The sequence below is a fragment of the Myotis lucifugus genome, unplaced genomic scaffold, assembly GCF_000147115.1.
Source record: "Myotis lucifugus unplaced genomic scaffold, Myoluc2.0 scaffold_2, whole genome shotgun sequence".
NCBI lineage: Eukaryota > Metazoa > Chordata > Mammalia > Chiroptera > Vespertilionidae > Myotis > Myotis lucifugus.
Window position 1 is genome coordinate 27,733,281 of NW_005871050.1, and position 26,983 is coordinate 27,760,263.

A 26,983-nucleotide genomic window follows, 5' to 3' on the forward strand; every position below is an offset into this window, starting at 1 on the left:
TAATAATAAATGGGGAAGTTGCTTCAGCTACCACTGTCTGGACAAACAGAGGTGGCGCCTAGCTCCGACCTTTGCTAGGGCTTCAAAGGCACCCAGCCTTCCGGGGGTTCTCTGTCTACGCTTATCAGATAGTGAAGGCAATAAACAGTTTCCCACATAGAACCAAACTCAAATCCCTTCCTGAGAAAAGGCCCTGCACTACAAGACCCACAGAGTGTCAGTGTGGGTGGTGGCAGGGGATTCTAAGAGGATACCTTCCCATGAGACAGAGGGGCACCTGGACTTTGAGACTGCCAGTTTTCACTGTCAATGTTTAACTGAGTTTTTGAACCACAGACTGTTGTACCCCTGGAGGAGCCTGGCAGATGGTAGGGAATGGGCACTGAACAGCTTTCCCAGTACTGGAGCAGGGCTGGACCTTACTGGTGCTTCATAAGGCTGAAGACACCACCCCACCCCCACCTCTACTTCCATGCTAACTGTCCCCAAGCTGTACTTTGTCTGTCTGCAACCCAGGGCACCTGCACCTTGGGGAGCAGCTTTCTCTTGCCCAGAGTCTCATTCTAAGCCATTTGCTTCTTTCCCAGGTGAGAAAGGAAAGGCTGGTCTCCATGGGCCACCAGGCTTGCCTGGAGCTCCTGGATTCCCCAATACCATCAAAGGACTTATTGGGAGACCAGGATCCCCTGGATCCACAGGACTGCGGGGATTGCCCGGCCAGAAAGGCTCACCTGGAATCTCGGGCTTCCCAGGAATGCCAGGAGAAAGTGTATGTGTGTACAGATTTTTGTCTCCCCACCAGGAAAGGCCCTCTATAGCAAGAGGATATGTCCGTTTTGCCTACCATTTTGATCCTGACCCCTTTCCCAGGTCACCCTAGACAAAGCCCTCTCTTTGAGTCTCATAGGTCTTTCCATCCTTTCCTGAACACCCCCTCCTTTGGGCCTTTGTTCATGCTATCACCCCCATATGGCCGACTTCCTCCTCTGCAATTGCCTAATATCTGCCCATCCTTCAGGCCCCATCCCAGGTGCCCGCTCCTCCAGAAGTCCCTGGGCTTCCACCATGCTGGCACACTATCCTTCTCATTACTTATTGGTCCTGTGTGGGTCTGATTTTATGTGAGATTGTTGGGACTTGAGAACAAGAACTGCCTCACGTGCTTTTTAGTCTGTACCCCACTGCCCTCATCCATTGAGTTTGGCACATCATAAGAATTTGGTACAGACTTTATGATGTTTTGATTTCAGAAGGGTCTTTGTTGCCTCCACAAGAGACAACAACTGGCAAATAATCAAATCCAGTTTCTTTGGGTTCTTAAAAGGCAGAGTGGTAGAGTAGGCTTAACAATGAGACTTGGGTTTAAATCTTAGTTCCATCATTCATTAGCTCTGTGATTTTTTGCGTATTGATTAACTTGCCCAAGCCTCACTTTTCTTATCTGTAAGAAATGGGAATAATCATACCTCCTGCAGACAGAAATGATGATCAAGTGAGATGGTACACGTAAAGCACTTAGTATTGCATCTGGTGCATGGCAGACTCTAAATAAATAGTAGCAATAATAAGAGTGGTATTGAAGGGACTAAATGAACTGAATCACAGAACACCCATGCTCCATGCAGGCAAAGTCCTTGTCCTTTAAAAGTGTCAGTCCATCTGGTATAGAGAACACACACACACACACACACACACACACACACACACACACACACACAACTGAAGCAATTTCAAAACAAATAGTTCTCAACTAGGTGGTCCCGACTACTCACACACTGGGAGGGATGAAATCAAAGTGGAAAGCATTCTGGAAGGAGTCAGAGCATAAGTGAAGGCTAGAATTAGTAGACATGCAATGTGCAGGAAAAAGCCAGGCAAATGGAGGGGATGTTATAAGCAGTAGTTTGGTGACCACAGTGACCCAGTACAGAACTCAGACTCCACCCAAGGCACTAGGTAGCACATGTCTTTACTAGGTACATCTCAAAATGAATCAAGACCATACCAGATACCAGGAGAAGAATTGTATTGGTGGCAGCTGACATGACCACTTCCCAGATTCAGAGAGTGTGTTGGACATTAGCTAATGAAGCAGTTTTTCCTATGAACCTGCACACATACAGACTGTTACCTGGTGAAAGAAAGACATTGTGTTCCCTGCTGAACCTGTGACAGATGGCTAGCCTCGCATAGTGAAGCAATACTTTTTCTTGCGCATAATGACTCCAGAGGTTTGTCATGGGCAGTGGTAGCCAACTCTCTGCATAGCACACCTAGTGCCTGGCCTGACTGTCACATTCTGCATTTTCTAAGAGACTTGCTGGAACACTTGAATTGCCAAGATTCCAACTTTAATAGGCATTAGGAAGTTATGAATGACAAGACCAGGATTAATCACAGATCAAATCCTTCCCCTAAAAAATACCCCAAGGATGCACTTCCATCGATTGCTCATCATCTTCCCCTCTGCAGGATGTCACACCCCTCTTCCACCAGTCCACTACTGCCACAGAGTATATGATAGACACCTCTGGCAGTGGCTCAGGGAGGGGAGGGGGTGTAAGAATGGAAGGCCCTTAGTTATGGGCAGAAATAATGATCCCCATATTGCTTTGAAGGGTTTGCAGGGTCTCAGCGGAGCTCCTGGGCTCCCAGGAGCATCTGGCCTCCCAGGTTCAAAAGGTAAGGAGTACTTTCTCTTTTAATGTGTTTTTATTCCAGATCAAGGTGAATTTCTAATAGGCCTAGGGCTCTCCTGGGGGGGGGGGGGGGGGGGTAAGATTCTGTGTTTAGGAGAAAGTGAGTTAATTTACATTCTCCCTTTGGCCAACCCCCTTTTGCAGTCTTTGTTCCTCAAAGACATGTGACAAACAGTGCATTCAACCCTCCTGCCTTCCAGACTAGCAGCAGAGGGGAACCTAGGCTCTAAAGTGTCTCTTCCCCTACTTAACCCAATTCACTGAGCAGGAAAAATTCCCATTCTTTCTGTCATCACTGTTCCATTTTGGTGATGTTTTAGGGCCCTTTCCATGATCTTCTCTGCCCAAACTGGGTGATGTATTTTTCCAATGGAGATATGCTGTCTGTAGCATCATTTCATGCCAATAGCCTGGTAGCACTTCAGCCCTTTGTTGATGATTGGTCACTTTTAACCCAATGGGTAATTTTGTTAAGGAGCTCTTCTGGCTATACTGAATCTGGAAAGATTTTTGCCTTAAAAAGTTCTCCTTTTGGCAAAATGAGCTATAGCTTCTCCTGAACATTTGAACAATGTTTTGATATCCCCAGGAGATCAAGGCCAGACACTTGGACTTCCTGGTAGCCCAGGACCTAAGGGAGAACCTGGGGAACCTGGCTTGAAAGGTAAGGTTTCTGTACTTTTGTCTCACTTGTCTCACAGACTACTAAAAACTGAGGATTGAAAGGAATTTTGGAGGTCAACCCCAAGTTCTACAACTTCTATCCAGCGCAGAAAAATTCCTACCTGTCATATGTCCACTCACAGGCAGCACACAGTTTTCCCCAAGCAAACCAGCCTACTCTTTTTTCAAGATTTGTAGCCTTATATGGGATAAGATCTGTGGAATAATGGTATCCACCCCTTTAGTTTATAGTTATCTAAACTGCTTCTAGAACATTTCCACCCATTGATCTTACTTCTGGGGGCATTCAGAACAAGTTTACTTACTTTTCAATTGAGCAGCACTTTTCAAATGTGAAAACAGCTGCTATGATCCTTTTCAGTTCTTTCTTTGGATCTAGCAACCTTGACAGTTCAAGTGGCTTCAACTTCCTACTCTCCCTCTGTAAAGGAGGAATGCACTGCCCAAAATTTGACCTGATCACTCAGTATTTTTCTGGATTTGTAGGTATGAAAGGAAAATCTGGACTAGTTGGTGACTTGGGTGTTCCTGGAATTAGAGGTGAAGATGGAAAAGTTGGTATTCCTGGAGATGTTGGCCTTCCTGGCTCCCCAGGTACCATGCCACATGACAACTTTATTATGAAAAAAATAGGATTACCTTCAAGGCATGACCCATTCTGAACTTCTGCCTTGGTTTCACTTTTAGGGATCCCTGGGATTGCAGGCATAAAAGGAAATCCAGGGCTTCCAGGTTCTCCAGGCCACCCAGGTTCACCTGGGCCCCTGGGACCACCTGGCCTAATAGGAACTAAAGGTATGTGTATTTTGGAGAAGCCAGTGGAATAAAGGGTCTTTCCCTAAAAAAGGACAGCAACTACTTTTTATTAGGAGACACTAGCTCAGGTTAAGCCATGTTCAGGAGAGCCATTTACTGAGCCACGTGAGGGATAATAGGAAAGGAAGATGAAGAGGGGAAAAAAAAGACAAGTATAAATGGGAACATAAGAACATAGAATTCATGGAGAGAAGAATTATCAGGGAAGGTCAATGCCATGGCATATAAAAGTCTTTCCCTGACTTAGAGATTGGGCAGTGAGTCTCTGGGAGTTGGCAATTCAAGGTATTGGCATTGCTACTCTGAATTTTTCTTTAAAAAACCTAATTATCATCCTGTTCTTAAAGCTATACAGGTGTTTAATAAGAGTCAAGAAAACTTAGGGTGGAGTGTATAGGTTAAGAGTGGTCTAGTCTCACTTAGGGCATTAAGTAATGCCTCAAGAAAGAACATGACCTTTAAAATGAGAACTTTGCAGCCTGGCTGGTGTGGCTGAGTTGGTTGAGTGTTGTCCCATGCACCAGGAGGTCGCAGGTTTGATTCCTGGTCAGGGCACATGCCCGGGTTGCAGGCTTGACCCCCAGAAGGAGGTGTACAGGAGGCAGCCAATCAATGTTTCTCTCTCATCCATCTTTCTATCTCTTTCCCTCTCACACTTTTTTTAAAAATGAGGACTTTGCAATGCCCGTGGGGACAAGACCTTTTGCTGGCCCTTCATGATTTAGAGTTGCTAAAGCCATTTCTGATATTCTTTCCCCTTAGGTTATCCTGGAATTCTTGGTTTACATGGACTAAATGGGCTTCCAGGAACCAAGGGTACCCATGGAACTCCAGGTAATGAAGACCTTCAAGGGCAAGAAAGAGACCATCAGCTGTAATAGAAGCCTGACAGGTGCTGGCCATGAGTTCTTGACTGGTGTATCCCATATGCTTGGACTCCTAGATCTTTTTGCTAGTCCCCAATTTGGACTGCCTTGGTATGTGAAGGAAAGAGGATAGGGTTTGTCCCTCTATTTGAATGAGCTCTCCTTCCTCTTATTTCAGGCAGGCCCCTAATAATTGAGCTATGCATGAGGGCCTCATACACACACACACACACACACACACACTGAGTTCTGTTCTCCTCTCCTCCTAGGACCTAGTATAACTGGTGTGCCAGGTCCAGCTGGCTTGCCTGGTCCCAAAGGAGAAAAAGGTTCTCCAGGAATTGGCACTGGAGCCTCAGGCAAGCCAGGCATGAAAGGACAAAAAGGTGGCCAAGGTAAGTGACCCCAAATCAGGCCTTGTAGAAGCTAAGGCCTGGTTGGGGAGCTAGGGCTGGGGTTTGTCAGGGCCATGCAGCTCACGGGGTTGAGCTGTGCATGTCTTCACATCTCTGCGAATCTCAGAACCCAGTGGAACAGACTGCTGAGGAAAAGAAGGTAGGCATGCCTAGGGCTTTCCTAGGAAGTAGTTTGAGGAAGGAGTTGATAGAGTGCTCTCTAGCCTCCAGATACCCTCCCTTATTTAAACTAAGGGCCTCTCTTGCACACTTGGCCCAAAGCCTGGATTTAATGGTCCTGAGGGACAGAGTTGTCCACTTAGTGGTTTGTCAGAAATTCCTCAGTGTCCAGTGTGGATGGCAATCCCAGGGCCCTAGGAAGACAGTGTGGCTGCTGAAAGGAGTCCAAGACTAAGAGGATAATGTCTCCCTATGACAAGCACACAACAGGCACACAATTAGGATTTGTTGGGTTTACTAAAAAGCAGATTTTGCCCTAATCTCAGCCCCTGACTCACACACTGTCTGAAGTTCCATTCTGAACCTCCCTTTCCTCACCTCTCAAATAGTGAGAGTGAATTTTAATTATTGTACTCTCCTTAGGAATGTTCTGAAGACCCATATATATCCCACTCAGTAGAAAACAGAAATGGCTAAGAGTATGGGCTCTGATGTCACACCGATGAATTAAAATTCCAGCTCTACCTCTTACTAGCTATATGAACTTGAACAAGGAAGTTACTTGCCCCTTGGTTCCAAATGGACCCCCAGTTTTCCTTCTTTATAAAATGAACATAATAAGAGAATCTATATCACAGGTTTGATGAGGAATCAATGAGGAGTAAGGCAATGTATGCAAAAGCACTTAGTATAGCGTTAGGCACATAGTAGTTGCTCAAGAAATGTTGGCCATTATATCATTACATGTTAACTGGGGGGAAAATATTTGCAAAATGTTCTGTTCCTCACAGTTCTGGGATCTGAGGTCCCATATTTTACTTACTTATGTGCATGTTTGTATAATGTGCGTATGTTTTCCAGGATCTATATTCATTCATACATTAATTCATTTCCTGTTGTATTTTATATTGGTGCATTTGCTGTTCCTATTTATTCTTTCCTTTGGTCTAGACTAGTGGTTGGCAAACTCATTAGTCAACAGAGCCAAATATCAACAGTACAACGATTGAAATTTCTTTTGAGAACCAAATTTTTTAAACTTAAACTATATAGGTAGGTACATTGTTATTAACTTAATTAGCGTACTCCTTAGGAAGAGCCACACTCAAGGGGCCAAAGAGCCGCATGTGGCTCGCGAGCCGCAGTTTGCCGACCACAAGTCTAGACCAACCTGTTCTTTTCTAAAAGCCAGCAGGTTCTCCAAAATGAGGGCTCAAACATGGTCTGAGCCTATAGGGAGATCGTCTGACTTCTTTCACAGGAGATAGAGAAGTGGGAACCTGGATAGAAGCACAGGGGTATTGCCTTTTCAGTTTTCAAATCTGGATTATGAATGCCTGGTCATTAATTTATTAATTTCCTTTAGCTATCTGAGGCAATAAAATCACAATTACAAATATAGTAAACAGCACATGACAAGATGGATACATTTCAGGAACATAATGTTGGGGTGGGAGGGAGCAAGTACCAGAGGAAAGCATTTGGTATAATTCCATTGCTAAATGTTTATAACTAAGCAAAACCAACCAAAATATTGTTTAGGATACAAATAAGAATGGTCAAACAGTGATGAAAAAGGAACAATGAACACAAAATCCAGGAGTGGGTGCCTCTGATTGGGAGAGAAGTTGGTGGGATCTTTGAAGGAAAAGTAATGCTATCTTCTTTTTCTTAAATAATTGGGAGGTTGGAACAGATGTTCATTGTATCTGGATTATTTTTTACAGATTATTTCTAAACTTTCTTCGCCTTTTCTCAATATCTAATTAAAACAATTTGTTTTAAAAGCAAATATGATAATTCCCTCACCCATAGGAACTTATCTCTGATTTGATCATAGAAATCCATGTAAAATGAGGGTTTACCCCTAAGGAAACTTATTAAAGCAACCCTGGACCCTATAATAATATAAATAACTTAAAATTACATCTTTCATTTTTATATTTGTACTAAATATTTAGAAGTTGAATTTGTATATTTAGGGTTTTTAGTGCTCTGACACTGGAACAACTTGGGAAAATATGCCATCTTGCGTTTTCATATGCTCATTTAAGTGGTTGTTTTTTCTACTTCTTGAGGTCAATAGTATTTTATTTCAGATTTAATGGTAAATTGATATAATTATAAAATAAAGAAACAGGTAAGAAGAGGAGGTGGCTTCAAAAACTGAAATGGGAATTTTTATAATCAGTGTGCTGCCCACACTTAGTCTACTATATATGTTGTCTCATTTACTGGTTTTGCACAATTTCAGCAATTTTTTCAGGAAAACAATATTTCTTCCTTTTCAGATGTTTACTTTTGTGAAAATGAATATAACTTCAAGGGTTTATCAAGAAACAGTTGACAATATTAAAAGTAGTACCATGTGGCTATGCAACAACTAGTTGTTCTTTGTATTTTTATTTTGTTTCTTTTTCAGACTTATAATAATTGGAGACTTTTCTTGAAATTTATTTTTCTTTCTCTATATTTCCTCAGCATTCAATTAATTAATGAACTTATTAAAAACACCTGAATTAACCAGCCTGCTATCTTTCTTTACAAGTTTTTATGGGTGTACTTTTACTATTCCTTACCTAAATATGAGAAATTCAGCATTAATAAATATAGTCAACTTGTCAAAAACTAAAATGCAACTAATATTTTTGAATTTTCTTGTCATAAACAAAAAATAATCTCAACCACAAGGATAGCTTATCAACCAGTTTAAATCTACTTCTCTTCATTTGAATATCTTCTAGAATACACCAAAGTAATAAGCACATTTCTTCCATGCTAAAAGTATGTGAACTTCGACATTTGTATGTATGACTTTGATGTGTTTTTCCATCAAGAGTACCATATAAATATTCAATGTGTTCATATTAAATAAATCTGTCATCAGTTAAACTTTTTCATTTTGAACATATTATAATAGAGATCATTCCACAAACAGAAAACTTGTAAGGCAGTATTAAAATTTAGCAAACAAGTATTCTGTATTTACTCTAATAAATAACTATTCTCTTTGGCCAAAAAAGGAGAAAGGGATTTAGTAGAGAAATTTGTTCTCTAAGCTCAATTAAGCAAGCATTCAGTTAATATGAATTACCTAAAAAAGTGTTTTTCCATTTGCCTAGAAGCTCTAGAAGTTAGCTCTAGAAGACATCAGGAAGCACAGCGCCTGGGCGCCTCCATTCTGACCCAGCAGGTGTCTATTCTGAGTGGCTGGGGACTGTGCCTCCATCTATAAGCTTTTCTGAACAACATCAGACATAACTGACTAACTTAATGAAATGTGCTACAGAAAGAGTAGATTTAAAAACACTTTGGGAAACATCAATTTCATGTGCTGCAGTCATGTATTTTATTCCCTGATTTGGGGGAAATCTAAAATATTTCCATTACTAGTAAGGTTGGGGAGCTAGAAATTTCCAAAGCTCTATCCCAATTAAATGCAGCACTTGCTGGGAGGGGAGAGGGGAGTCTCTGAGCCCTGTCAGCTACTTCATCTGCTGACTGCCAGAATAAAATGAAGGGAGAAGAGCCCTCTGCTGGCATCTGTTTGTCTGGCAACTACCTAAGGTCTCCCAATTTCTGTGTAAATATCCGTTTTATCTGAGAGAGCCTGGCCCTCTCCTGGGCACACAAAGTCCATGCAGCTCCTTTTATTTGTTCTTTGCAGGTTTCCCAGGTCCCCAAGGCCCTGCTGGTCCCCCTGGTGCCCCAGGCCTCTCCTTGCCATCAGTCATAGCAGGACAGCCTGGAGACCCTGGGCGACCAGGCCTAGATGGAGAACGAGGTAAAGACAGGAAGCCCAAAAGAGGGCTGGCCATCACCTTTTGTCTGGAGTTTGGGGTGGTCCCATATATAATCCAGCCCCATCTCTATGGCTGGACATGCATGGGCCTGCTCAGCCTCACTTCCCTCCCTTAGCAGGAACATCAAGGACTGCAACAGGCTACTTTTTGCTAAAAGGGTTTGGGAAGGTCTGGGCACTGGGACCCCACAGATGCCAGAGAACATTCTCTGCCCTGGGGATAGGCTTTGACTTCCTATCAGTTCCAAGGTTTTCAGCAGTGGTCACTTCCTGCTCACCTGCCCTTACTTATCCCTCTTCCCATCTCATTCCTAGGCCGCCCAGGCCTCCCAGGCCCCCCAGGTCTCCCTGGGCCATCTTCAAATCAAGGTGACCCTGGAGACCCTGGCTTCCCTGGAATTCCTGGTCCTAAAGGGCCAAAGGGAGACGAAGGAATTCCAGGTTTCTCTGGCCTCCCTGGAGAGCTAGGACTGAAAGGTATGATTGCTTGCTTGGCTGGCTGTTGGGCCCTTTCCCACTCTACAGTCAGACATGGCTCCTTCCTATAGCCCTGTAAAGAGAAGCTAGCTGATAATGCTCTTCCCACCCTCATCTCTGCCTACTCTCTACTCCCCGCAACCAGCACCATCATGCCAGGCTCTGACTTGCTTTCCTTTGGACTTTGCCAGGCATGAGAGGTGAGCCTGGCTTCATGGGGATGCCAGGCAAGGTTGGGCCACCTGGAGACCCAGGATTTCCTGGAATGAAGGGGAAAGCAGGCCGAAGAGGTGAGTTGAGAGTATGTGCTAGGCTGATCATAAGCTGGAGGGGAGGGGTCTGGGGTATTATTCCTTCAGGAGTCACTACACACCACGCCAAGAAAGCCTGGATGCTTGAAACAGCTGGATCAAGCTCCTCCAGTGGGCAGGTTGGCAATATTTTTGCCTCCATCAGCTGCCAGGACTGAAAGTCACTGCTGCTTTGCCACCATAGATCCTGCCACTGGTCTCCTCATTCTACATTAGTGGGTATTGGGTTTGTATTCTCATTACCACCCACCCATTTGCTTAATCCAGAAATGAAGAACCTCTTTCCCATCCTTTACCACCACCTCTGTCACTCATACACATAGCAAGCCCCGAGGATTGTGTCACCTAAATGAGCCTTGCATCCACTCACCTCTTATCACCTCCACCCCTACCACCCAGGTCCAAGCCATCAACATTTCCCACATGAATCACTGCAGTGACCTGTTCATTGGTCCCCCTATTTCCACTGTGCACCTCCACTAGTGATCATTTCTCCACACAGTGGTGAGAGATCTTATAAAAACAAATCATCCACTGACTTCTATGGCATATAAATAAATTAGCTATGACCACAAAGCCTTATGTGATGCCTCCCTCCTTATTCTCATCACCAGCCCTTTCCCTTTGCAGCTCACTATGCTCTGGCCACACTAGCCTCTCAGTTATCCCAAAACACCTGGCCTTTGTACATGCTATTTCTACTTCCTGGAATACTTTTGCCCCCCAACACAGCTCTTTCTAATGCTTCAATGGTCTCAGTTTAAATGTCAGTGCTTATTAGATGACACATCACTCTCTCTAAAGTAGGTTCTCTACTTCATAGCCCCCTTCCTCCCTCCCATTGTCACTGCACTGTTCATTTCCTTTGTAGCACTTCTCACGATTTGCAGTAAGATTAATGGTATTTGTCAGGTTATATAATTTTCATCTTTGTCACCAGACCATAACCTCCATAAACATCTGTCTTATTCACCACTCTATTCCCTGATTTACTCAGTAGGCACTCAAGAAATACTTGTTCAATGAATTAGTAAGCAAATTGGCTTGTTTGGCTTTAATAGTAAGCCAGCTGCCTGCATTTGGGGCCCTAGGCTGTGATGCCAACTGAACTTTGGGAATTAGAGGCATCCCCTCAGCCTCCTTGGCACTGTGTTCTGACCAGTGAGTGAGTAAACTAACTACCCCAGTCCCAAGCCAAGCCTCAGACTACCATATTTACAACATGTACCAGGCCCTGTGCTGAGCCCTGAGAAGGCAAGATAAATACAATTTAGCCTCTGTCATCAAGGAGCTACCAATCCACTGGGAAGGTCGATGGGTAAATAGGACATTATGTAAAGTGTGGTGAGAGCCATTCTGGTGGCATTCAGTAGAGATTGTGGGGACAAAGAGGAAGGGCAGAAAGCTGGTGATTTTGAGGCAGAAGGAAGGCTGCCTCCTCAGCCTTCACCTGACATTTCCATTCCTCCCACCTGCCCATAGGCTTTTCCGGCCCCCAAGGTGCTCCAGGCCAAACACCAATTGCAGAAGCCATCCAGGCTCCTCCTGGACCCATGGGTCTCCCGGGCATCGATGGCATCCCTGGTCTCACGGGGGATCCTGGAGTTCAAGGCCCTATAGGCCTACAAGGTAAGGACAGTTCAAGAGAAAGATGACTTATCTGGTAGCTGAGACAGTCTTGGCTGAGAGCCTGAACAAATTGGCTGGAAAGCCCAGCTCCAAGGGGGCACCTTCCTCAAGCATTTCCTCTGCTCGTCAAAGAGTTGCCAAACTTCTTGCCAGGAGGAAAGACCAGCAGAACCAGCAGTTGTCCTTGGTTTTAGAGACTGTGTGGGCAGAGCATAACAGCTACTCCAGACAGCTTGACCCTCACTAACATGCTGCTGAGAGGAGGGAGTCTGAAGGGGGATGAAAAGCAATGGAGAAAGTCCAGGGCTGGGGGACAGGAAACCCGACTTCTAATCCCAGTTTTCCCCTTGACTGGAGTAAGTTAGCAGTCTCTCTGGGCCTCAATGTCCTCATTTCTGGCATGGGATGCCAGCAGTGGCCCTGCATTCTTCCCAGCATTGTTGGGAGTATAAGAGGAAGGAAGGAGGAAATAGAGGCAAAGAAGCTCAGAAGGGCTAAGTTTAGAGTGCAGTCCCAGCGCCTAGATGCCCCAACATGAACTAAGGACTAGCCCGGGAAGCTCAGCCCTGAGCTCAATGTGAGCGCCAACCTGATGGACAGTGCACTCTCTCCTGGTGAGTCCTGGGCATGACAAATGAGTCCCCTCCTCCAGACCCTCCATATTGAGTAACCCGCTGTGGGCCTTCTCTCTTTGTAGGCTCCAAAGGTTTACCTGGCATCCCTGGCAAAGATGGCCTGAGTGGGCTCCCTGGCCCACCTGGGGCTCTTGGTGATCCCGGTCTCCCTGGACTGCAAGGACCTCCAGGATTTGAAGGTCTGGCAATGTCAGCACTAGGGGCAGAGGGCTTTTGTGAGGGTTTAAGGCTTGGTGGTGAGTTAAAATCTCAAATATGAGAACTAGGAAACTTGGTGGTAAAGCTTGACACTACCCAGAGACTGGAAAACTTGGCTCTAATGCATTCCCTCTGAGCCTGTGAAGAATTAAAGCCCTATATTCCTAAAGAGAAAGGTATGTTCCAAATACTCTTCTGGGTTGTCTTCCAGCTCTTAAGACTCCTGACTCTATTGTACAGCATGGCTTCCTGTTCCGCATCTCCCCTTTTCTACCTAAGGATTGTGATGTGGATGGGAGGGGGGTGGAACAAGAGATAAGAAAATTTGAGACCAGGTATGGTTGTTTTGCTACTTATTTCCCATCTTTATATCAGAGATAGCAAATCAGTTGTCCTGAGTAGAAAACAGTTCTGAGGCTCAGTGGGAAAGTGGTATCATCATTTGCCTTAGGCAGGAGAAGAGGGTGCAATTCCCCGCCCCCCCCCTCCCCCGCCCAATCCCAAGTCTGCTTTTTCTGCCTCTGATTCATCAGGTAAAGGCACTTAGTTACCTACTATGAGAGTCTACAAGGCTGGCCCAAGAAGTATCCTCCCTTGCCCCCTCTTAGAGAACCAAAGCCAGGTGACTATGGGAGGGAAGCTGGACAGTATGCTTTTTAAAATGGGGATTCTGTAACTGGATACAGTAGTCCCCCGTTATCTGTGGGTAATACATTCTGAGACCCCCGGTGGATGCCTGAAACCACAGAGAGTACTGAATTCTACATATACTGGTTTTTTTTCCTATATGCATGCCAATGAACAAAGTTGAACTTACAAATTAGACACAGTAAGAGATTAACAACATTAATAATAAAATAGAACAATTATAACAATATACTGTAATAAGAGTTATGTGAATGGCTTTGGGGTCATGACTAAGCAAAATAGAGGTTACTTGAACACACAAACATTGCAATACCTTGATAGTTGACCAGATAACTGAGAGGACTAAGTGAATATGGGCAAGGAATATACAGTGTGGAGATGCTGTACACAGGGATGCTTCATATCTTGGGCATGACAGAGCTGGATGGTACAAGATCTTATCATGCTACTACTCATAAGGGTGCACAACCACTTAAAACTTATGAAGTGCTTATTTCTCAAATTTTCCATTTAATATTTTCGGACTGTGGTTGACCATGGGTAACTGAAACTGCAGAAAGCAAAATCCCAGATAAGGGGGGACTACTGTACATCTGAGTTGATGTTCTAGCTCCACCACTTGTTAGTTGTAGGACTCCTGAGCCTCAATTTACTCATCTACAAATTGGGGTGATGAAATTGTGCCCTGCTCAACATTCAGCACAATTTGAGTAGCTGCTGTTATTATTGGCTGCACCTGGCTCACTCTTTTCCACTCTTTGTCTCTCAGGTCCTCCAGGAAAACAGGGCCCCTTTGGAAGGGCTGGATTGCCTGGACAGAGCGCGAGAGTGGGTTACACCTTGGTGAAACACAGCCAGTCGAAACAGGTGCCCCTGTGCCCTGCTGAGATGACCCAGCTGTGGGTGGGTTACAGCTTGCTATTTGTGGAGGGGCAGGAGAAAGCCCACAACCAAGACTTGGGTAGGTACTGACTCTGACAGCCAGACCTGGCCATCTGCCCCACAAAAACCAAGAGCCATGCTCCTCACTACCCCCAGATCTTGATAGGCTACTGTTGGGTAGTGGGTTACAAGCACCAGCTCTGGATTCAGGCAGGTCTGGGTTCTAACACTAGCTATGTACCTGGGGACAAGTTATTCAACCTCTGTAAGCTTCTGTTCCCTCCTGAATGGAACAAGGCTCATTCTAGTACCTATCTCATAAGGTGGTGTAAGGATTACCATGAATCACCCAATGTAAAACGTTTAGAACGATGCTTGGTGCATAGTAAATATTCAAAAATGTTGGTGATTAATAGTAGTAATAATAAGATGACCTGTGGGGCAAGGATGATTACCCAAGAATTACTTGTATTGTCTACAGGTATGCTAACTCTGAAAAGTAGACTTACTCTATTAATGCTGGTTTTATAAAGTAGATTAATTAGGGAATAATTATTCAGTTTATAAAAATATTATTTTCATTATCAAACTTCCCTGGTGCATTGAAAATAGGATTTGATCAACAGATTTTAGTGTGTGTACAGTGTTCCAGGATGGTAAGGAGAGGTGTCCCTGTTCTGGCACAAGCAGTTGGATGTAAACCCAAACCACCATCTAGCCAAGTCCTAGTAGCCCTGGACATAGTCCCAGCCCTGCTCCTGTCCACCTTCTCTCCTTCCAGGGTTTGCTGGCTCTTGTCTGCCCCACTTCAGCACCATGCCTTTCATCTACTGCAACATCAATGAAGTGTGTCACTATGCCAGGCGCAATGATAAGTCCTACTGGCTCTCAACCACTGCCCCCATCCCCATGATGCCCATCGGCCAGACCAAGATCCTCCAGTATATCAGCCGCTGCTCTGTGTGTGAGGCACCCTCGCAAGCCATTGCTGTGCACAGCCAGGATATCACCATCCCGCAGTGCCCCCTTGGCTGGCACAGCCTCTGGATGGGGTACTCCTTTCTCATGGTAAGACCTCTGTCTCTGTTGTAGAGGCAGAGGGCAGGGATCTCTGGGAGAGTCCCTCAGACTGATTTCCAGTTTTAAGGGACACAGAGTAGAAACCACAGAGTTTGAAAGGAAGGGAAATGCTTGAGCTGGGTTTGGCTAAAGACTGGAGAGCCCACTTTTGCATGAATGACAGGTAATTACAGGTGTAAGCAAAAAGGAACAGTTTGCACCCAGTGGTTCAGGGTGAGAATGCCTATGAATCACCAGCACAAGCCCTGACATCTTTATGCCTGCTTCAGTTATGCCATAAGCAAGAGAAGGAGGAGGAACCACACAATTTGGATGGACAGTGAGGAACAGGCTGTCCTACTTAGGGCTGGGACACATTCTCACTGGTCAGTCTGGGCATGCCAGTCCCATTCTTGTGCCCACACTCCCTCTAGCCACCTCCTCCAAAAAAGCTCAGATGAGGGCATGTTGTATTTCCATGTCCTTGCTGGGATTTCTGCTGCTTTGCCATTTTGATGGGAAGGCAATGGCCAGCCATGCTTGTTCTTGATAAGAAAGAGCTGAGAACATCTGTAAGTCCAAGACAGCATCAAGTCCTTCACATGACATTCCATGAATAAGTGGGCACATTAAATGAGTTAAAGGTCAGGTTTAGGGACAGGAAAACTCCCAGAGCAAATAAGTGTGAACCCCCTGAAGTACCTGCTTCACCAGAGCTTCTTTGCTAAATCACCAGGGATGAGGTGGTGAGAGAGTATCTTCAAAGAATTACCAAACTGCAGTCTTTGTGACTTGGGCAGTTTGTCCCAGTGTAATACAGAATTACTCACCTATCAATCTTAGTCCTGTCCACTGAGCTTCCAAAAGGAATGGTAGAAAAGTTATGTATGAAGTATCATGTGCTTTGCTCATGGGGGTGCTCTTAAGCCCTTATTCAGAATCTCTTTACTCTTACTGTAAACATATTCTAACATACTAGAATATTATATTTTTCTGAAAACATGTAAGGATAGGAATTTGGACTGCCTATTAAGGCATCTGGAAGCAATGAGACATGCCTACTAAAAGGGAAAAAAGAGGGAGAAAACAATTCAAAGGCCACCCAAAAAGTCTACAATTTGCGTCTCTTGGTACAGGGTCCCTGCATTATCCTCCAAAGCAAAAACCAACATTCATAGCAACAAGCCTGGGTCATCTGTAAAGTGTAAAATACAGTGTCTGCTGTTTAGTAAGGCAGGGTAATGTGTCATTCATGCTAGAAAGCCTTACCTGATGATCAAAATGAGGAACACTTTGATACTTCATTTATTAGGAAAGGTCATTTTTATGGAGACACACTTCCCCAAAGTTCTGCAAAGTAATGTGTTATTGTGTGTCCAACCTGGGCATCTGTCCCATTGGCCATTTCCTGACCTGGGTTTGTATGAGGCCTCCCCACCTCATGTGGTCCAGATAATAACCCAGCTGAAGTGACGGAGAGAGGGTCTTTTGTCTATAGATATTGTGACCAAAGATTATTGCCTCATGAGTGACACTGATGAGGAAATCCTGGAACTGAGTGCTGCAGGAGCTTCCTGAAGTGAGGGCCAGAATATTAGGCTAAATCTGAGGCCTACATGTACATAGCAGGTAACAAAAACAATATCTCGCTCTAAAGGTTGTGGTACAGATTGAAAATATAAGTTCTAATGAAGGTAAATTCAGAGCTATTAATAGATATGTTGGGGGAGGGACCAATGGTTTAACCACTTTGTGGAGTATTGCATGCTTTTTTCCTTCTTGGTGTACACCACCTGGGGCTTGAAGTAGACAGGCTCTGAGAACTGCATTCCAAAACCTATTGATTTTTTCCTTAATTTAGCCTAATACTTATTTGCTCATGGAATTGGGGGAGGGGGGACACACTGAGCACCCCTCAGAACTCTGTGGGGCAGCAGCAGTTTGGGAAACTGGCTGAGATGTGGTCGCAGCCCATGCGCAGTGGGTTGGGTGGACACCAGGAATCTTGGAAGGATCTACTGGCCCTGAGGCTACTACAAAGGAGGATGAGCAGCCTAGGTCCAGAAATACAGCCTTTGGTCTGCTGGCTAGACATTAGGGATGAGCCAAGGGGCCTGAGTTGAAAAAGGAAGCACATGTTCCTCCTGGAGCAGCAGAGTGTCCATCATCTCCCATGGGCCCAGCTCACACTTCACCCCTGTCTGTTTCAGCACACTGCCGCTGGCACCGAGGGTGGAGGCCAGTCCCTCGTCTCACCTGGCTCCTGCTTAGAGGATTTTCGAGCCACTCCTTTCATTGAGTGCAGTGGTGCCCGGGGTACCTGCCACTACTTTGCCAACAAGTACAGTTTCTGGCTGACAACAGTGGAGGAGAAGCAGCAGTTTGGGGAGGAACCTGTACCAGAAACATTGAAAGCTGGGCAGCTCCACACACGAGTAAGCCGCTGCCAGGTGTGTATGAAAAGCCTGTAGGGTGGCCCCTGCCATTCTGCCCCTTGCTGTCCGTTCCTCCATAGAACAGTCACCTCACAAACCCAAACCATCCGAAGAAGAAAGGCCTAAGCCCATTTTCCTATCTGAAAAGTTGTACATTGGAGTCTCATTTGGGCTGGACTACTGGATACTGGTCACCCCAACCCTCAGGCCTAATGGGTGAGCCCACCCTGCTGAGATCTGCTGTCCCATTTCAGTCAACCTGGCACTACTGTTTGATTCGGATATTTGCGTGACCTCAGAAAGACCTGCTGGGCTGCCAGTTTCTTAGAAAGCTGCTAGCTTTCCTCACCATCTTGATCACAAAGTGGTTCTATAATAACTGATAAGTCATTTCTTTATGTCCAGAGGTCACCACACATTATTTGGCTTAAACCAGAACCAAGTGTTTCCACATGAAAAAAAATATATACCTGGCTAAGTATTCATGGATGACTCAGGCCTGCATAGAGCAAGCCTTCACCCTTCAAGAAAACCCACTGTGTCTAGGCAGGCAGCAGAGATAGAATGAGGTGCCAGCCAGTAGAATAGGATGAGCTTTGACTCCTTCGAGAGTAAGCACGACTGGACCCCATATTGCTTAGGGAGGTTTGAAGGCCAGAAGCCAAGAAGGACTCATTAACTTCATATGGTCCTAGACAAATCACATCCTTCTTGCCAACTCCCTCTCCAGGCCGAGACCTACCAGTATTACTTGGCCGGGTCCAGAGCAGAGTGGAGGATGCACCAAATGTGGCCAGGCCCATAAAGGGAAATGAGAACCACGGCCCTTTCTCCCAGGCCGTGGGTAGAAGGGTGGGTGGGTAAGGAGGTGTGAATTTTACTTTTGACTCCAGGAGCAAAAAGGTAAATCCCTTGTCCCAATTTCTCAGAAGTCCCGGTTTCATCCAAATGCTATCCAGATGTGTGTAATGTGGCAAACTGAAGCTGCAGTTTATTGATTCCTTTGCATTTTGAGACTGTAAGAGACTTTCCATTAAAATGTCCTTCCAATTGCTCTTTTACAGGTAGCCTGTTAAGCTATTTTAATATTTTTAAAACCTCATAAAAATCTAACAAACTCCTCTCTTTAGCAGTTAGCAGACCTAAAGCAAGCCTGAGTCAACTATAAAGTGTATTGTGTTCTGTTTGGGGGATTTGTTTTAACCATTTTATCAGTTTCCCAGAACACTTAGATATGTTGACATGAGGCAATTCCTTCCAGATGATTCTGTTTCCTTAAATATTATGTAAACTGTGCCAACTTAAACAAAACATAATTGGTATAATCTGAATTATTGTTATCTTCACCTCCTCTCTGAGTAAAAAACATGGTTGTCAGCTCTGTACATCGCAAATAAAAGGAATTTAGCATGAACAATTGACTCTTGATGTTCTTTGATGAAAACTTTTCTAAAGTCCATCTCACTACAATTAATGAGTCTCCCTTGGAGCCATGGGGGCTCCTGTTACTACAAATTGAGCTTTATAACAAAACATTGAGACAGGAAAAAATACAATTAAAGTCAAAGAACAGAAAGAGTCCTCTAACAGGCAATAAACCCAAAACCTGTTTCAAATAAGCCTATAACTGCTTTTAGTCCCATGCTAGAGTTCAAGAAAGGAGTTCACATACTTCTGGTACCTCAGGATCATTTTCAAATAAATCAACAGTAGAGAAATGCTAACGTTGTTAAAATCAAATCTAAGATATATATGCATCTATTTGTATAGTATAAAATATATCCATTGGAAAGATAAAAATTAATAACAACAGGAGCATCAGGGAACGGAACTAACACTTGGGAGGAAGAGACATTTCACTGAATACCATTTTGAATATTTTGAATTTTGAACCACTGGAATATATTACCTACTGGGGAAAAAAAGAGGAAAATTTGGAATCTAAGGAAACAAGTGTTATAATACTTCTAAATATACAAGAAACACACCTTGGCTTGATGCTAGCTTTCAAACCCCAGTTGCTGGCCTTCCTCACAACTTGGTTGAGATGCAAGTGAAATGCATACAGGTTAAGAGGGCAAGAAGAAACGGGGAAGACACCGCTGGGACTTGAGGTGCAACCACAAAGGAGAGTTGGTGGCAAAGACAATAGGAAAATGTGCTTTAAAATTTAGTATGTTGCTAGTCCTTAAAAGGTTTGGAATTGTATATGATACACAGATTAAAGGTGACCACATGAATAATTCTTTCTAATAAGGCTGTCAAACAAAATGGAGTCTAATTCAAACATGATTTTTTAATTTCCCAAACAAAAATCAACATTTTAAGTCAGTGATTGGCAAACTACAGACTGTAGGTTAAATTTGCCATCCACCTATTTTTCTAAATATAGTTTTATTGGTTTACAGCCAGGCTCAGATTGTCTATGGCTGCTTTTGTACTTCCAACAGCACAGTTACTAGTAAGTAGCTGAGACAGAGACAACATGGCCTACAAAGCCTGGAACATTTACTATCTGGCCTTTACAGAAAAAGTTTGCTGACCCTTGACCTAAGTGATCATGATTTCATTTAAGGACAGGGTGATGTCTGACAAAAGTATCAGTAAAGAAGGGAACAGTGACCCATCAACTAGTAAGGTTCTCCCAAAGAGTCAGGAGATCAATAAGTCCACATCTGACATAATTTCTTAGACAAACTTTTTGATATTAATTATAATTAATTAAAATACATATTCAAATAATTTAACAAGAGCTTTTTCTCCCTGGTGTAATCACTTTATTATTAGAGCAAAAGAACAGACTGCTTCTTAGTATTTAGCCCAAAAGAGGTCACACCTAAAAGGGTGCGGAAGCACGGGTAACCATTTCTCATCTGCTGGTGCTTGAAGCAAGGTGGGAGTTGCTGTCTATCTTCCAGAAGTCCACCTCCTCATTTCAGTAGTGGCAGAGTCACTATGGCCAAGTAAGACAAGCTGAGAAGCAAAGAATGGCTCCTAATCTTTCTGTCTTAGATCCCATGATTGTTTTAGTTCTTTCTGGGAGAGGATTGTTAAATGTTTTTTCTGAGAAGCGGTGATTGGCTCAGTCATGATTGATTGCTATCAAGTTTGTATGCTGTTGGCATAACAGGCACTTGCTGACTACAAAAGTTTTATGTAATGAGTTCATGTTCTTCTGGTGCCAGATGGAAGACAAATCTTAAGGTTGAGTTCCTACTATTTTATACACTCAGAATCTCGAAATCTTCCTCCAAGTCAAACTCCTCTAGTTGTTCAGTAGAGTCAATGAATTCTGTGAGAATACAAAAATGAGAAAGAAGAAAAGCTTGATGCTTAAGTTAAAACAGTCAATACATTACTCAGTAGAGAAGACTATGCATTTTTAAATTGTTTTTCTAAAGAAAAGCTTTTGTGGAGGAGACTTACAGATAAGACCACTGCCAACTATTAGAAATTCTCTCTAAAGAATCAAAATAACCAGACTTATTACATAGTCCTATTCACGTGATAAGGAGGTTCTGTAAGAACTTGGAGGCACCTGTTGACTCACCCATGGCCTCTGATTTGTTATTCTGAACCAGACTATGAAAAAAAAATGTCTAGTCATTTTGATTTTATATGGAACTTTTGCACTAAGCTCATTTTCTGCTATTATCATTCTTTGACATCAGTATCAGTTCATCAGAGGATTTAAATAATCAGAAGCACCATTCCTTGATTGGTCCAGATGATTGCTTATATCTCATAAACCAATTGCTACACGTGGGTCTGCTGGCTGAAGGGCCCCTGAACAACCACTTACCTGCCCCAGTGGTTGTTACCTCTGGTTTGGCTGGAGGTACAAAGGGAGGCCAGTGCGATGGATGTTTCTGAACTAATTCAAACATCCTTAAGTTTTCTTTTAGAATTTCCTGAGGAGACATAGAAGCAGTTATAAACACTGCAGTCACTATATTTCTGTCCAATTGGCAATCTATGACCCAAAGCCCCAAGAGAGTAGCCTGATTGTTGAAAGGTGAAAGCAAAGAACTAGCAAATATTCCCATCCTCTATTTGACCCATCTAAAGACCCAGCCCTCTTCAATTCTAAACCTGTTGGCCAGGAGGGAAGGCCAATGGAGGGAGTATCTGATAGAAGGCCAGTACTCACTGCCCAAACTCCATCATGAGGTTCAGGTCATATGCCAGTTGCATGGACTCAACTCAATTTAGGGGCGAGATGTTCCTGAAGTGTTGGCTCCAAAGAAATGTTGGTTAATCAAATAAAATCTGCCCCAAGAGAAATACTGGTACATATCGGCATGGTTTCCATTTAGTCCAACACTTACAGTATATGTCCTAATTTAAATGGCACAGTCTTATCAGAAAATTTTTCTTCTAATTTTAAATGTGATATAAATATAGTTTTGCTGCATCCTGAAATATAAGTATTGCTTTTAGACAATAAGTATCCATTATGTCTCAGCTAACTATTAACTGGGGTTTTAGATTCAGCTAGGGACATTCGTATTAATTATTTGTTTACTTGTGAAGAAAAATCTTCCCTCCTTACACCTACAAGAGGCTCTGGGCTCCAATCTCTTTGTTTTGCAAATAGGAGAACATTGTGTCTCCTGCTATCCCATCCAGGGCCCTTTGAACTACTCCCTATGACAGTGATGGTGAACCTTTTGAGCTCTGCGTGTCAGCATTTTGAAAAACCCTAACTTAACTCTGGTGCCGTGTCACATATAGAAATTTTTTTATATTTGCAACCATAGTAAAACAAAGACTTATATTTTTGATATTTATTTTATATATTTAAATTCCATTTAACAAAGAAAAATCAACCAAAAAAATGAGTTCGCGTGTCACCTCTGACACGGGTGTCATAGGTTCGCCATCACTGCCCTATGACCTCCCTTCATTTTTTTCAATAAGCGTTTATCAATGTCTTTCACATATTTGGCATGTGTTAGAAGCTGAGAATGAGGGAGGCACATACAAAGATTGGTGATCCAGCAAAACAATAACTACTCTTTTACACAAAATATTAAAAAAATAATAGCTTGCTTTAGTATTTACACAGATTTCTCCAAATTGTCTTTCCTTTAAGTAGCAGCATGCCTATATTTTATATAAATAAGACAGTGAATAGAAAGGCAAGTCCCCTAAACCATAATAATACAGTACATTAAACTGTAAATGGAATACAGTACATTAACCTAAATAAATAGCAAAGTAAATCAGTTTCTTCAATCATCTCAGTGTTCTGAACAGATTAAAAAAACTTAGGCTGAGCTATATGAAATTGGCATTTTTAGGTTAAATGGTAGAATATTAGTTAAATATTTCATGACTTGTAGGCTTAATGAGATAAAACTTGAAGAAGCTAAAAATATCACTTACTTGGCTTACTAAGCAGATTTCTAACAAAAAATTTTCTTTGGTTCCCCAAAGTTATATGCAATTTACCACATCTGAGTTTCTTTCTCTTGCAGTAGAGTCATATCAGGCTAGGTTTAGGTTATTATGAAAAAGTCTTGAAAATGAATCACGTTGAATAACTTTCGTTTTTAAGATTAAGAAAAACATATATCTTTACCTTTTGAACAAGACTACACCAGTTATCAAAGTCTTTTTCTTCTTTGCAGAAAAATCCCTTGGGGGAAAGCAAAAGAACATAACTTAGAACTGGTCAGGGGCACCAAGGAAGGCCCTCCCTGTACTACAAGATGGAGCCACTATGTGGGATGTGGGCCACTCTCCTTGGATGTGATTTCCCAACAATTAGGAGGAACATTGGGAAATGTTCTAGACATTGCCTCCTAGACATTGCCTCAATTGGACACAAGCATTTGCTCATTCATTCTTCCTTCCCCCTCATTCTCTCTCTCCCATCCCTCTTTCTGTTTCTCTCTCTCCTTTGGTCTTTCCATCTCCCTCTCCCTCTGTTTCTCCTGTATCTATGCTTCTCTCTCTTATTCTGACCCTTTCATTTTCTCCTTGTCCCTTTCCCTCCATATCCCTCTCCCCTCATACTGTGAGATATACTCTCCCCTCATACTGTGAGATATAGTAACTTAAAGCCCAATCTCCAGTGTGGGGTTAATTCCATTACATTTAGTGTAAAAATATACACATCTATAAAGAAGAGTCAAACCAGTAAACAAAATCCAAATAGTACTTTTAGCTAGAGACAATATTTAATACGGTGGTTTTACTTTAACGAAATTATTAGAATAAAAAGAACCATCAGCCTTGTTCTCTATCCTCAGAGCTATCATCTAGTAGCAAAAGAATGGTCTAAGGAAAAAAGATTCTTTGGATACTGGTGCCTTGAATTAGAAGAAAGGATGCAGAGAGGCCTCAGAACCACTGGCTATTTCATAGCAGCTGCACCTTGTGTAGACAGCAGCCATACTACTTAGGGGCAGGAGGGGATGAAACTTCCTGGATTGTGTGCCCAGAGAATTGGCACTGCCTACCCAGCGGATCTTGCCCCCTTCTCCCTCCCTGCTGATACCCTACATTATTCCCTTGGCCTGTGTGGCAATAATTAGAGGGTGAGAAGGAAAAGTGTGAAAGATAACGCTAATAATAACTAACATTTATTGAATATTCACAATGTACAGCATACCTCACACAACCCTACAAAGGACTCAGAAAGGTAAAGGGACTCCCCCTAAGTCCATTACTAGTAAGTGGCAGGGCCTGAATTCCAACTTGAGCAATTTGGTTTCAGGGTCCACTCATTCCCCACTATTCTACACTACCTCTCATGGGGCTGGTAAGCTAATATACTCTGGCCACCCTACCTATATACTTGGAAAATACCCAGGAAACAAATCTGTAATAGGGCGGCAGTGTATATCACGGCCCACCCAACCTTCAGACACCCACCAATGCCACGGAAGGATCCAAGTTCAGAATATTCATTCGTTGTGGCGACTGCAGACAATGGAAAGTCTGATCATCAACGGTTCCATCCTCTTCAGTGTCAACAAAGGTCTGGGTTGTGTGAGGGTCCAGGAAAATGAGCTCATCACCTGTTGGAATGAGGCATGTTTAACCTTCAAAGAACCACCTGCCCTGGCTCTACTGTTGTCCTTGGGAGGAGGCGCTCTGGTTTCCCTAACCCCTCCCTTGGTGACAATGAAAATGAGATGATAGAAAGCCCGAGTTAAGGTGAGCATACCTAAGGAAGCCACCCACACCCAAATCTAAACATTCAATGAGAAGACTTGCCCTAGCATTCACATCTCCTCAAAGTCCAACTCCAAAAATGGAAAGCAGCAGGTTTGGGAAAAGGTGGGGATGAGAGATTACAGATGACATGGCAAGCTCTGTGAGCAGCAGTAGCAAAGAGGTGGTAGGTAGTATCACCAGGCCATGAGTTCAGGTGCCAATGGGGGTTTCCTGCCTCTTTCAACATTGGAAAGCATCTAGTTCCAGAACATTGGTTCTCAGAGCTACAGTCAGAGAGCACATCTGGTAAGGAGAAAGGCCTTGGCCTCCAAAAGAAATGGGAATGCTGGCTTTGCTATGGATGAGATACCAGGAAGCTGACTTCTGGTATTGATTAGCTAGCAAGTTAGTCCTTGTTAGCAAGTTAGTAATCCCTGTTGGAAAGCACTGCCTTGGTCACATTAACTTCTTTACAGATATACCTTGCTCAGAAAACTCACTTTGAGATTATCAATGTTTACAAATAAAAGAAAAACCATGCTTCATTAAATTGAAAAAGTCTAGCCCAATAATTACCTGGGAGGGGTTTAGGATAATAAAATCTCTACTTTTCAGAGGGCTGAGAGTTTCCCTAATGCTCACCAGTGGCATACTGAGTATGCAAAAGTGTCTAAGGGAACACCCTAACCTCATTATCCAGGCCTGAGGACCATCTAGGTTTCTGTGTTTTAGACTGAGTTAGGCAACCAAAGAAATACCTACCTGTAGCAGGAGGATGGGCTGGGAAGGGATTCCCTAAAGACCTTTCCTGGAATGGCATCCAGGAGTGTATTGGGCACATATAAGTGCTTCTGTTGGAAAAGAATATGTTTATGATATCTGATGAAAGCTCAACTTGTCTCTATCACAGACCCAAGACAAGCCTATTAAATCACTGTCTTAATTTTTGTTTTTAAACTGGGGTCATTGGACCTGTTCCAGTTACCTCATAGGGTATTATAAGAACAAGAAGAATTCACCTCTGTAAAATGCCTAAAACACAATACAAATACAAGTAAGTCATAGAAGTATCTTGCTTAGATCCAAAAGTATTTCTCTACAAATAAATGTTGGAGAGTATATGAAACTCAATGCTTCCATATGATTTATTTTATGAAAGTCAAGGTACATGTTCCCTCAGACCACAGGTGGGTGACATCAGTTATATCAAAAAGGCTTCAAGTTACAATGAAGAGCAATAACCAGGATGTTTAGAGGGAAGCCTAAGAGGCAAGAGGAGAAGGAAGTTGTGCACAAGAAAATACGAATCCAAAGCAGGGTTTTAATTAAGCATCGTTCTTCCAGAATGTTTCTAATTAAGGTGCTGGGAATAATAGCAGCATCCTATCTGCCTGTGTACCCTGTTTCCAAGAGTGCTTAAAAGAGATATAGTAGCCCTAGCTGGTTTGGCTCAGTGGATAGAGCGTTCGCCTGTGGATTGAAGGGTCCTGGGTTTAATTCCAGTCAAGGGCACATGCCTGGGTTGCAGGCTCGATCCCCAGTCAGGGGTTGTGCAGGAGACAGCTGATCAATGATTCTCTCTCATCATTGATGTCTCTCTCTCTCTCTCTCTCTCCATCTCCCTTCCTCTCTGAAATTAAAAAAAAATTAAAGACTATTTTTAAGAGAGAGAGGGAGAGAGAGAGAGAAAATCTAGCCCTAGCCTGTTTTGCTCAGAGGATAGAGCGTTGGCCTGCGGACCCAAGGGTCTTGGGTTCCATTCCAGTCCAGGGCACATATCTCAGCTGCAGGCTTCTCCCTGGCCATGGCCCTGATTAGGGCATTGCAGGAGGCAACCAATCAATGTGTTTTTCTCACATGGATATTTTCTCTTCTACTCTCTCTAAAAATCAATGGAAAAATTTCCTCAGGTGAGGATTAAAAAATAAATAAAGAAAAGAAAATCTAAAAAGTCCTAGAAACGATGTGGGAACTAAACTAAAGTCTCTCACAAGGCCTGAACAGAAGAGGCAGGCTATTCAACCAACTGCAAACACAGGGTTCACACTATAGATCTCCAGGTGGCAACCCCTACTAAAGCACAGGAGACAAATATCTCCC

General features: G+C 43.3%; 2 protein-coding genes across 11 annotated transcripts in view; one reads left to right on the top strand and one right to left on the bottom strand.

Annotated features, from left to right (window-relative positions):
- Positions 1 to 19,130, top strand: part of COL4A6 (collagen type IV alpha 6 chain) — a 374,284-nt gene extending 355,154 nt beyond the window's left edge. The window contains 15 exon segments of the mRNA XM_023758663.1: positions 588 to 769; positions 2,619 to 2,682; positions 3,289 to 3,363; positions 3,870 to 3,977; positions 4,071 to 4,178; positions 4,962 to 5,033; positions 5,335 to 5,460; positions 9,308 to 9,424; positions 9,758 to 9,919; positions 10,111 to 10,209; positions 11,713 to 11,859; positions 12,557 to 12,673; positions 14,110 to 14,301; positions 15,004 to 15,290; positions 17,492 to 19,130. Of these exon segments, the coding sequence (XP_023614431.1) occupies positions 588 to 769; positions 2,619 to 2,682; positions 3,289 to 3,363; positions 3,870 to 3,977; positions 4,071 to 4,178; positions 4,962 to 5,033; positions 5,335 to 5,460; positions 9,308 to 9,424; positions 9,758 to 9,919; positions 10,111 to 10,209; positions 11,713 to 11,859; positions 12,557 to 12,673; positions 14,110 to 14,301; positions 15,004 to 15,290; positions 17,492 to 17,752 (2,117 nt within the window). The 3' untranslated portion in view covers positions 17,753 to 19,130.
- A 1,340-nt stretch (positions 19,131 to 20,470) lies between these two features.
- ATG4A (autophagy related 4A cysteine peptidase) overlaps positions 20,471 to 26,983 on the bottom strand; it is a 62,100-nt gene continuing 55,587 nt past the window's right edge. For 7 of the 10 annotated variants that reach the window (XM_006082250.3, XM_023758693.1, XM_023758682.1 and 4 more), the window contains 4 exons: positions 24,599 to 24,744; positions 23,301 to 23,357; positions 21,519 to 21,627; positions 20,471 to 21,008 (listed from right to left, as the gene is read on the bottom strand). In XM_006082250.3, coding sequence (XP_006082312.1) covers positions 20,938 to 21,008; positions 21,519 to 21,627; positions 23,301 to 23,357; positions 24,599 to 24,744 — 383 coding nt within the window. In that variant the 3' untranslated portion in view covers positions 20,471 to 20,937. Of the gene's footprint in view, positions 21,009 to 21,518; positions 21,628 to 21,866; positions 21,986 to 23,300; positions 23,358 to 24,598; positions 24,745 to 26,983 lie in introns of all 10 variants that reach the window. The other 3 variants (XR_002830659.1, XM_023758695.1, XM_023758698.1) reach the window with 3 other exon arrangements.